The 12451-nt window shown below is 48.4% G+C and overlaps 1 protein-coding gene across 1 annotated transcript in view; it reads left to right on the top strand.

The window, feature by feature from the left end:
• The window catches only part of ADCY2 (adenylate cyclase 2), a 456623-nt gene that overhangs the window by 425773 nt on the left and 18399 nt on the right, over positions 1-12451 (top strand). The window contains exons 21-22 of the mRNA XM_070357742.1: positions 8551-8697; positions 10901-11008. Coding sequence (XP_070213843.1) covers positions 8551-8697; positions 10901-11008 — 255 coding nt within the window. The remainder of the gene's footprint in view (positions 1-8550; positions 8698-10900; positions 11009-12451) is intronic.

Raw genomic sequence — 12451 nt, 5'->3', positions numbered from 1 at the left:
ACTGTTGGGGATTAAAAAATTCCCTGCCCATCCAGTGATTAACACTCCATGTTTCCACTCCCAGCGGCACGGGTTTAATCCCTGACCAGGGGACTAAGATCCCAAATGCCACAAGACAAAAAAAATTACAGAGAAGCCTGTCAGGCTGAAGATCAGACAGGTAATGAAGGAGGTTCTGTTGCTACAATACTCGTGGAGAATCCTGAATGCAGAAGAGAGCACCCAGAATGAGGCTGAAGGAGGAGAGCCTCTAGCTCCCTGCCTAAAAGATTTGAGAGCTCCCATCGGGAATCTCTTTTCCAAGAAAAGGTCATTGGAAAAGACCCTGATGCTGGGAAAGATTGAGAGCAAGAGGAGAAGGGGGTGACAGAAGATGAGATGGTTTGATGGCATCACTGACTCCATGGACATGAATTTGAGCAAGCTCCGTGAGATGGTGAAGGATAGGGAAGCCTGGCGGGCTACAATCCATGAGGTCGCAAAGAGTTGTACACGACTTAGTGACTGAACAACAACAACAATCGTGAACCTCATAAGGGAGGGTTTTGTTTTCTGGGTTTTTTCCTGTGTTATGGAAAAACAAGAATGAACTTTGTGGCCAACCCAGTAACAAAGTTATTATAAAGAGATTCCTTAGAGTGCATAGCAAACTCCTGCCCCATCCTCTGACTTCCCTATGGATGGGCAGGCTGCCTGACTTCTCTCGGAACACAGATGACCCTTCCTGTCCACAGTTGACTTCATCCCTGGGCAGAAAAGCCCACTTCCCTGACCCGGGGATGTCTCATCCTAAGCTCGTGATTCTGGGCCAGGAAGGCTGAGGTTGTCGGACCTACTGCAGCTAAACAGCGATGGGATCTGTGCTGTTTAACAGTGTGGATATGGTCCAGGCTCCTGGCCCATCCTCGGGGTCAAGGTCAAATAGATGCCCCCTGTGTGTGATAGCACTCTCGCCCCTTCCCACTGTGACCCCGCCCCCAAGGCTTCCCTGAGGGAAAGTGCTGCCTGTTGTTGAACATGCAGACTCTGGAACAGGATCATCCCTGGGGGCTTCCAGACCCAAACTGGGCAAGGTCATAGCCAATGCTGGGACCAGAGACGTCCGGAACCCAAGAGCAGGGCTTCCCCAAATGAAGGGATGCCCGAGGTACCAGCTACATGTGCCCCTCTCAGACTCCGGGGCCACTTTCCTCTCCTATGAGGCCCCACTTGGCCACTGACAGCAAAGCTCTTGTCCCAGGCCTGGCCCTTCTTAGCTGTTGGACTCAGGCTCCATCCTCACAGAGGCTCTAACTAATTTCCAAAGCAGTAATTGGTGCGAAACTTGTAGAGTTGTGTCTGGCATGCAGTAAACACTCAATCTTAGTTACCTTTCAAGCAAATATCCCAAATTTAACACAAAACTTGAGAACCACTGCCTCCTGGAATTTATCAAAATCTGTCCAGGATGTGGCTACCCTACAGCCTTTCAAGTTTGGACTAGAGTGGACAATAAAACAAACATCATCACCCTGCCACTATCCAGAAGCATCACCTCCTTAGCTCCTTCTCTTTGGGGCAGGCTGAGCACTCACAGCTTTTGAATGCAGAGACCCAACCAAGTCTGAGCTTCTCAGGTGGTTTAGTGATAAGAAAAAATTGTCCAGTAGAGGCAAGTTTGATCCTTGGGTTGGGAAGATCTCCTGGAGGAGGGCATGGCAACCCACTCCAGTATTCTTGCCTGGAGAATCCCATGGACAGAGGAGCCTGACAGGCTACAGTCCATGGCATCACACAGAGTCCAACATGAGTGAAGCAACTTAGCACACTCGCATACAAATGGCAGTGTATCTTTCAGTTCCACGGTAAATGTTAATACTCCATGGTATTCTGGAACATTCCCTGGAAACATGACCTGTGACTTCGGCTAAGACCCAGGTTTTTGGGGCTCCAAAATCACTGCAGATGGTGACTGCAGCCATGAAATCAAAAGACGCTTACTCCTTGGAAGGAAAGTTATGACAAACCTAGATAGCATATTCAAGAGCAGAGACTTTACTTTGCCAACAAAGGTCCATCTAGTCAAGGCTATGGTTTTTCCAGTTGTCATATACAGATATGAGAGTTGGACTGTAAAGAAAGCTGAGTGCCAAAAAATTGATGCTTTTGAACTGTGGTGTTGGAGAAGACTCTTGAGAGTCCCTTGGACTGCAAGGAGATCCAACTAGTCCATTCTAAAGGATATTAGTCCTGAATTTCTGAAGGACTGATGTTGAAGCTGAAACCCCAATACTTTGGCCACCTGATGAGAAGAACTGACTCATTGGAAAAGACCCTGATGTTGGGAAAGATTGAACACAGGAGGAGAAAGAGGATAAGATGGTTGGATAGCATCACCGACTCAATGGATATGAGTTTGAATAAACTTCGGGAGTCGGTGATGGACAGGGAGGCCTGGCGTGCTGCAGTCCATGGGGTGGCAAAGAGTCAGATACAACTGAACAACCGAACTGAACTGAACTGAAGACCCATGTTAACAAAGAGCCTTTTGATTCTCCACCTGCCATATGCACATGCAGACAAAACTCCTCTCCCTTCAGAAGTACAGAATAAAGAATGATTTAATGACAGTAATCCCCAAAAGATTTTGCTTTTGATTTAAGACTGTTCACTGCACCTGTGCTCCAGATCTGTGCCAGAGAGCTGCTGTGTCCAGCTTTGCAGGCTCTTCTTCTCCCTTCCCCAGGGCACTGGTTTCCCTTAAGGCATCCCAAGGTTCTCCACCAGCTGCTGACCGTCCTTACCAGGTCTGAACCCTCAGGCCATTCAGAGTCTGGACCGAGCTCTGTGCGCCCAGACGGAGCCCACAGGTTTACAAAGCCTTTGCTCCAGACTGCTGCACTGTGGCAGGAGCGGGGCTGAGAGGTCCCTAAAATAGACATCCCGGCCGGCTCCCGTCCCTTGTTGAAGAAAACCACATTTTCTCCTCAGTTGCCCCTTTGCCGAGTCCCCAGTGGTCACGGTTGTGTGTGATTTTTGAGCCAGGCAGCCTCACTGTGCGATAGCTGAGGCTTGACCAAAACAAGATACAGGGGCTTCCCTAGTGACTCAGTGGTTAATATAAAAAATAAAAAAAAAGCCTGCCAATGCAAGAGACACAGGTTCAAACCCCGATCTGGGAAGATCCCACATGCCTCGGAGCAACTAAGACCATGCCTCACAACTACTGAGCCTGTGCTCGAACTGGAGGAAGCCCAGGAATCACAGCTATTGAAGCCCACAAGGCTTAGAGCCTGTGCTCTGCAATAGGAGAAACCACCGTGATGAGAAGCCTGTGCACAACTCAAGAGTGGTCCGTGCTCGCCGCAACTAGAGAAGAGCCCCAGCAGCAGCAAAAACCCAGCACAGCCAAAAATAAGTCAATTAATTTAACTAAATTAAAAAAAAATTAGACACAGATGTCACTGTGGGTACAGGGTGGGAGGGTGAGGAGGTCACCAGGCAGGCAAAGAGCTTCCCCTTCTCAGCTATCTACCCCCTCTCAACACCCAGGCAGCTCTCTCAACCTGTTCCTTGCAGTCAGGCTAGAAAACCACAGGGGCTGAGAGATGCTTCTGTGCTTTCTAATGACTTGACTCCCCTGAAGACTTCAGACACAAGCTGGCAGGCTGAGCATAAACACAGGCCACCTGGGGGAGGAGAAAGGTGGGAACATCTCCTCCCAGCTGTGGCCTGAGTCAGCAAGAGAAAGTGCCGGGCCCAGACTCTGAACCCCAAGCTTGTGGCAGTTCTGACCATCTTCCAGGGCACACCAAGCAGACCTCTCCATACCTGGGCATAAGCTGCACCAACCACACTTTGTTCTCCTGATCTCTGCTTCCCTCTCCTCTCCAGCCCAACTCTAAGCTCCTTAGGGAAGGGCTCATGTTGTCTCTCTGTGTCCCTAATACCTGGTGTGAAGCCTGCCTGCAGCAGGCCCCCTTGAGGCTGTGTGCGTGCCTGTGTGTCTATACAGCAGATGCTAAAGTGAATACCAGCCCATGACACCGAGAGACAGGAGGACTCATATCCCAAAGGGAGTGCTACACAACTCTCAGCTCTTCACTCCCAGGCACACCAGGGGCGGGGGAGGGATCAGAGGCAGAATGTAGTGAGAAGGGAGCGCCCTCCGCAAAGGACGTGAGAAATCCTCCCTTCATGTCTCAAAACTGGACCAAAATGGACCACTCATCCTGATGCGAAAACTGACTAAAAAAAGACCCTGATGCTGGGAAAGATTGAAGGCGGAGAAGGGGATGACAGAGGATGAGCTGGTTGGATGGCATCACCGACACAATGGACATGAGTTTGAGTGAGCTCTGGGAGTTAGTGATGGACAGGGAGGCCTGGCATGATGCAGTCCATGGGGTCACAAAGAGTTGGACACGACTGAGTGACTGAACTGAGTGACAGCCTGGGATGTGTACCTTAGATTTGTGTCTCTGAGTGGTCCTGGGGCAGCAGCACCATCAAGGGGGCACAGATGCCTGGTGGGTTCCTGATGGGTGGGTGGGGCAGGGGTGGGGGGCAGGGCTGATGGGAGTGTCTGGGCCAAGACAATTGGAAGGCTGCAGGCAGGGACTCTGAAGGTTGGGAGGGCAAAGCGTGCTGACTGTCTCCAGCGAGCCAGCAAGAGAAAGACAGTTGGTGTGGGGTCCTTTTAGATCCTGTTTGGAAAAGCTGCTTGTAGGTCCCAGTAGAGAAGCTAGAAGAATAACCAGAAAGCCGGGGGTGAAGATAATAATCATGAGTAAGAGGGGAGGGCGTGGTCCACGTCAAGGGAAGCTTGGCAGATTGTCCCATGATCAGGGAAGTGATGGGGTGTCTCCAAATAACCCAAGGAAATGGCCACCAGGCTTAAGTTCATAGTTGAAGTTCAAGGAACTGTGATGTAGTTAATGGGACGTGTTCCTTCTCCAGAAGACACTTCTTTTTTTCCTAGTTCTCCACCCCTGGGGTGCTTTGGAAAACCTGACTAGCCATCTAGGGAGGGGTCAGAGCAGAAACACGAGGAGCAGAGAGAGAGAAGCCAACCATGGCCTTTTTCACTCTGCAGACACCCTCCCCCAGGAGGCCCACACTGGGGAAGGAGAAAGCCACACATCCCATGGGGATCTAAGTTTTGACTTCTCGTTATATTGGATACTTAAATTATTGATGACAGGACTCATGTTACCTGGGAATAGCAAGAAGAGTCGTGGAGTTAGCCCAAGTTTTCATCCAGAGTTAGGAAAAAAAAAAAAAAACAACTAAATCTCACTCAATAAACTGTAAAGGACAGCAGGCACAGAAGTGCAGTTGCTTCGTGATGGTTTTTCTGTAACTTGAGCTTCTTCAGGAGAATGGTGACATTTGAGTGAATGTTGGAATGGCATCTACGCTTCCCATTCCAAAGCTCAGTGAGATTCTTTTTGGCAGCTGTGTGCTGGACAAGGGTCACCCGTGCTAGACTCTGAATTCCAAAATCTCCTCCAAGGCTTTCCACCTACCCTAGCCTCACCCCAGGTCCTCTGGAAGGATAAGATAAGCTCAGGTCACCAACCAATCTGGCTCCAAGCCCAACCCAAAGACCTGAAGGAATCTCTCTTGAGTTTAGGGTATGGTTCTAAAACCTGCAAGTTTCATTAGCTCTAGTGAATCTGTAAAGCTTCTCATCTGCGAAGTTGCCCTAATTCTCCAGAATAGTCCTGTGGCAACCCTGAGCCAGGAACTAGAGAGTCAGGGATCCCCACTCACTCAACAGTGTATTTGTATTAGTATTTCCGTGTATTTCCACGGAGGCTCCAAGTGACCCATTTGTCAAAAGAGGGTGGGTAAGCAGTTTGCAGTCCCAGTCCCAGCAGCACTTATAGCCTGCAGAGCACCAGGCCAGGACTCCAGAGATTAACAATTCTTTTTTCTAAGCCGGTGGGAGCCTTGGTGTGTCACTGAACTCCCTTGAACTAACAATTCCTCATTTGTCCTGTGATTCTTAATCAAGGCTGCACAACAGGATAACCCGTGGAGCTTTACAAAAAGATGTGCATTCTCAGAGCACGCCCCAGGGGCAAGGTTCAGTTGGTCATGGGGAGGCCCCGGTGTCACCTTCTTGAAAGTTCCATTGGTGACTCTCCCAGGCATTCCTGTTGAAGACTGGAATAAGATGACCCATCAGGCCCCTTCCAGCTTCAGTAACCTAGGTCTTCTGGGGCAAGAGTTCAGAGGACAATTCTGAGAGTGTCAACCTGAAGATATTTTATCAGACCCCAAATCAGCACAGTTAAAATCATCCCTCATGGCTTCCCTGGTGGCTCAGAGGTTAAAGCGTCTGCCTGAAATGTGGGAGACCCGGGTTCAATCCCTGTGTCGGGAAAATCCCCTGGAGAAGGAAATGGCAACCCACTCCAGTATTCTTGCCTGGAGAATTCCATGGACTGGAGGAGCCTGGTGGGCTACAGTCCACGGGGTCGCAAAGAGTCGGACTCGACTGAGTGACTTCACTTTCACTTTCATTTCCAAACTGCCAGTCAGTTCAGTCTTGCATTTCCTTATCCCCCACCCCAGACACTGGAAAGACCCCAGGGGAGAGAAGAAAGGCAAAGTGACATGAAGCTACAAGTGACTCAAGGCCCCATGCTGCCCCCAATTCAGGCCACACAGTGTGTGGTCACCAGGAAATGCAGGGTGAAGTGTACAGCGTAGTATTTGTAAGAGTGAAGTCTACATCAGACTTGGTAGCCTTGGGAAAGTATTGTAACTGCTCTGCCTAAAATTCTCGTCAGGGGCAAGTTAATGCTGGTAGTTCAGAGGGGCGCACATCCTGCCACGCAGTGGGCATTCAGTCAGTGCTGGCGATTGTCGTGTGCATTCTTGTCATCATCACCATTCCCCAGAGGGTCACTTCAGCTGATGTCCGCAGATGCCGGGGAAACGCAAGGTACAGAAAATATATCCTTGCCTTGCTTGATGTACCCCTTTTCATAAAGAGTGGGGAAGTCTGTGGAGCCTACACTACTTTTAGGAAACTGGCATTTTTAACTAGAGCAGGCTTCCAGGGGCTTTTCTCTCCCCTATTACCTTGGCACCCTGGCTTAGTCAGTGTTACTGCAACCTAAACTTGACAGTCACACATGCCACAGAGTATCTTCCCAGGATATGAATGTGCACAAAAAGCACCTTTCAGAGAGAGGAAGTACAGGTCTGCACAAAGAGCCAACCTAACCATATTGAGAGCAGAGTAGAAAAGGAAAACCTTAAGTCTGTTGTTCACGTATTTTATACAGATTGTGAGACTGTAACAGAAGGCATTACAGGATGGTTGGCTCTGGAAATAAGAAGATGACAGAAGTGTAGCTTTCCCAGGAAGCAGTTATGTCTTGCCACGGGTCACCATTGCCCCAATATGTTCCTTATGAGACCTCTATGGAGGAAGAATGATTTTTCTGAGAGGTCACCAAACTTTGGAGTTACGGTGCTGTCAGAGTGCCCACTCCCTGGTAATGGATTCATCTGGGTGCCCCAGAAAGCAGAACACAGTGGTAACAGTCATGCAGGGTGGATCCCCTTGGTCTAGCGGGCAAACAGGAAGTGCCATCTGGGAGCTTTCTCCCCTCCGCTCAGAGGCCGCCATCTTGTTTAACAGAACTCTCCTCACGGTTCTTGGTGGAGTGCTTCCCATCATGCACTGCGCCCACATTGGCGCCTGGCCATTCCGCCTGTGTCAGGCCATCCAAGGTTCCCGAGGAGCCGGCACCAGTGGAAAAGCAGATCCCCGGCCCCCCAGGACCAGCTCCCGCGCCCACGTAGTGACCCTTTCTTTATGAAATCCCCGCTGAACTTGAAGGTTTCTCTGTGTGTTGGGGAAATTATGGCAACACCTTGAAACTGTACTTACAAGACGTTTTAATCATGTCTGTGCATACAGAACTATGAGCCTGTATTACTCTAAAGAGGAAAATTCACAACACACTCCAATCCAAAGGATGTAGCTATAACGAGTCACGTTAGGACAGTGTCATAGTTTGGAAAATCATTTTGTTTCCCTTTAGTTGTTTAGAGAATATTTTTTTTCCCCTAAGCAAAAAGTCTATCAGTTCCCTTCAGTTCAGTCACTTAGTCGTGTCCGACTCTTTGCGACCCCGTGAACCGCAGCACGCCAGGCCTCCCTGTCCATCACCAACTCCCGGAGTCCACCCAAACCCATGTCCATGGAGTCGGTGATGGCATCCAACCATCTCACCCTCTGTCGTCCCCTTCTGTGGTCTCTTGTAATTGTCTACGATAGAGAGGGCAGAGAGGGGTGAGCAGAAGGGCACCTCATACTAGCTGGTAGTGACAGTGGCCGTGTGGCGTCGATGATTCTGAGCCTGAATCCAGCCCGCCGGAAGCCTTCACCTGCGCTCAGTGAAATAGGCCGGGGACGAGAGGGCGGGGCGGGCGCAGTGGCCACTGGGTGATTTCTTCACCAGTCCTGACATAAAGAAGCACTTGCACTAGGAGCAGCTTTCCTTGAAAAGTTTCCTAGTGCTCAGCAGTTCCTTTTCTCCTGGGCAGGAGTTATACCACCAGTCCTACGACTGCGTCTGCGTCATGTTTGCCTCCATTCCTGATTTCAAAGAATTCTATACAGAATCAGACGTGAACAAGGAGGGTTTGGAATGCCTTCGGCTCCTGAACGAGATCATTGCCGACTTTGATGATGTAGGTATTAAGAGTTACCCTTCAGCCTGGGTGGGTGGTGAATGGATACATGTGTGTGTGTATATATATATATGGTTGAGTCCCTTTGCTGTCCACCTGAAGCTATCACAGCATTGTTAATCGGCTATACTCCAATACAAAATGCATGCTAAGTCGCTTCAGTCGTGTCTGACTCTTGGCAACCCTATGGACTATAGCCCCCAGGCTCCTGTGTCCATGGGATTCTCCAGGCAAGAATACTGGAGTGGGTTGCCACGCCTCCTCCAGGAGATCTTCCTGACCCAGGGATTGAACCTGAGTCCCAATACAAAATAAAAAGTTAAAAAAAGAAAAAAAAGAGTTACCCCTGATGGGCAGAGGTGACCCCAGCCCCACACTCTGACATTCCTGTGGACTGGCACATTTGAAGTTAGTGCAATATCATGGCATATCTGAAAACTCATCCTTTGGCAAAATTGCTGGTGGTTGGCATTAATCTTTTTGCTCTATTTAGGTTACTAATTTTGGTGAGGCAAACACATACTATTTGCAAAGCTGATGTGATTGCTAGGAACAACTACCAAAATCCGTTCAATAATACCTTTCCAGTATGCTCATAAATTTTCTTGAAAGGCCTGAACTCCAAGGAAAATACTTGCGCATATCTTTATACATAAAAAAGATAATGAATATATTTATCATAGTGGATTATTGGCATGTCTCTCTGTATAGACTACAAGGTCTCTGTCAGATATCAACTTGAAGTGTGCATGGATGGCCTACTTTATTATTGAAAAAGCAATATGAATGCAGTACAATATATTTTAGAAAGGACAAAGTATATGTCTTAGATTTTGAAATAGATGTCATTTTTCAATTTTCTGCCTACCAAGGGAACAACGTGCTTTGTTTTCTAGGAAGAACAAACAGACTCCTGATATGAAAGATATGGATGCTACACCATTTTTAATAATATCGTGCAAATATAGGAAAAATTGACATCAGTGAACATAGGTTCATCGTGATTAATGGAACTTTGGAATACAGTGATGAATGATGTAATAGGAAGGTCTTAGGCCAGGCATCTAAATGCGTTTCTCTACTACCACCGTTGTTACCTCGAGGTTGACTCAAGACTTGTGGTGAAGTAATGACACCTGGAGGCTTCCACTGTTAAGCTGGGTCCCTAGAGGAAAATGGGGGCATATTTCCTCCAGCTGTTCCTCTGTAAAATAGATGTTCTCCAGCATTAGTGTCCTCGCAGGTTTGATTGGCTCATAGAGATGTGAGAATGAGATTTGCTCGCCTATCTTAGATTCTCTAACATGGAACCACCTCTGAAAGCAGAAGTACCAAGGAAGGCTCTAGAAGGTGTTCTCAGCCTTCTGTCCCTGCCATTGTCCTGCTGAGCAGATACAGAACCTTCCAGAGTTTCCTTCATTTGCTCTCTCCATCTGGTCTTTCTCTTTCCTACCACTTATCTTATTTCTACCTTTCTTCCATCCCACCCTAAGGCTTAATATAGTGGATGGGGAGGAGCCCAGTAAGAAACTGATTATTGGTGCCAGAAGCTGAGACAAAAAAATAAATTAGGAGCAGGGCTAATAGGAGAAGCCATTCTAGATCTTTATTCCCTCCACTCCAAGTTTTCAGAGGGCAAAGGCCAGTCCCTGGCACCACGTGTGGTGTGCTCTGCTGTGCTAAGTTGCCTCAGTCGTGTACGACGCTTTGTGACCCTATGGACTGTCGTCCCCAGGCTCTGTCCATGGCATTCTCCAGGCAAGAATGAAGTGCCATGCCCTTCTCCAGCCCCAGCACTATAACTGGTCATAAATTACCCTCACCATTCAGGGAAGACCTCACACTTTGAATCATTTTGTATTTAGGTGCTTCAAACACAGAGTAGGAAATGTATTTGAGGAAAATTTGAAAATTTAATGAGGCAGTTATCACTCACATGATAGGCTATCCTGCTTTCTTCACTAGGAAATTCTGAAAAATAATTTGTGTTAACTGGAAGTAAATTATTATACTATATTTCCTTCCAAGGACACATGCTTTGTGAAATTGATGAAGTGTGCTTTTCCCAAGATGCCCAGGGTCAAAGGGTGAATAAATGGTGCCCTGTTCCCGTGACTGAGCACTAGAATTTGAGAATGTCTCTTAAGTGTTTGGCATTGGGTCAGCACCCACATGAGTAACTATGATTCTCATTGCTTCCCAGCTGCTCTCCAAGCCGAAGTTCAGTGGTGTTGAAAAGATCAAGACCATCGGCAGCACGTACATGGCAGCGACAGGTCTGAGCGCGGTGCCCAGCCAGGAGCACGCCCAGGTACACACGTGTCAGTGGCACCCGGCACACGTGAGCCTTGGCTCCGCCCACAGGTCATCCATGAGCCAAAACAGTCATGCAGTGGCCCATACATTGTACTTTAAGCACAACCCAAACCTCAGTGATTAAGGTCTCATGAGAAAAGATGAGAATTCTGGAGGCTTCTGTGGCTGTGTTCACTGAACCCCTTTCTCTGGCAGACAAGTTAGAAAAAACAAGGCAGTTGCTTAATACCGGATAAATATACAAGAAAGGAGATTTCAGTTCAGTTCAGTTCAGTCACTCAGTCGTGTCCGACTCTTTGCAACCCCATGAATCACAGCATGCCAGGCCTCCCTGTCCATCACCAACTCCCGGAGTTCACACAAACTCATGTGCATCAAGTCGGTGATGCAGGGTGACTCATTATAGGTGGCTCAGATGGTAAAGAATCTGCCTGCAGTGCAGGAGACCCGGGTTCAATCCCTGGGTCGAGAAGATGCCCTGGAGAAGGGAAAGGCTACCCACTCCAGTATTCTTGCCTGGAGACTCCCATGGACGGAGGAGCCTGGTGGGCTACGGTCCATGGGGTCGAAGAGTTGGACACAACTGAACAAATTTCAGTTTTATTACAGGAAGGCTCCTGGGCTTCTTATTTAAAGCAATTTGCTCAAAAAACATGCTGACCACCTAGAAATTTGGTTGAAAAGGTGGTTTGGTCAAAATTGAGTATCCTCACTCAACTAGGGTTTTTGAAGAGGGTTTTCTATTAAGTTGTATTTTGTTTCTGTGTGTGTATAGATATGTTTTGTTAACTTGTGGGTCAATAACAAGACCTGTTTCCCTTCAGGACAGTGGGCTCCCTGATGGGCACCAGCATATTTGCATGGGGCAGACAGAGGTGGTGGGTACAGCATAGGGAAACGGAACTTACCAGAACATGGCTTGCTGGAGGCGGGTGGATTCCCCCAAAGAGAGAAAGAGCTCGGACGCACCTCATGTGCTCAGTTTCCACTTCACCGCCACCTTCTAAGCTGCTAGCCCCCTAACAAGAGAGGGACAGAGGGACAGCAACTTGCTCAGATAGGGCTCCCCAGGAACGTCAAGAAAGGGCGTTCTTCCTCGATAACATTTGTGGGCGGAGAAGAGAATGTGAAATATCTGACTCAAGGTTAACATAGGTGTTTTTTTCAAGTGAGAGAGGTAATATATGTCCCACGTGCTCTTCTACTTAGGTGTCACTTCCACGTTATTATTTCATGGGTACAGACTACTTCAGGCTTCCCAGATGGCGCTAGTGGTAAAGAACTCACCTGCAATAAGAGACATAAGAGGCACTGGTTCGATCCCTGGGTTAGGAAGATCCCCTGGAGGAAGGCATGGCAACCCACTCCAGTATTCTTGCCTGGAGAATCCCCATAGACAGAGGAGCCTGGTGGGCTACAGTCCATGGGGTCGCAAAGA

This window comes from Bos mutus, chromosome 20, assembly GCF_027580195.1.
Source record: "Bos mutus isolate GX-2022 chromosome 20, NWIPB_WYAK_1.1, whole genome shotgun sequence".
Classification (NCBI taxonomy): Eukaryota; Metazoa; Chordata; class Mammalia; order Artiodactyla; family Bovidae; genus Bos; species Bos mutus.
The sequence above is the reverse complement of the archived record's forward strand: the minus strand, read 5'-3'. Positions and strand labels throughout refer to the sequence as shown.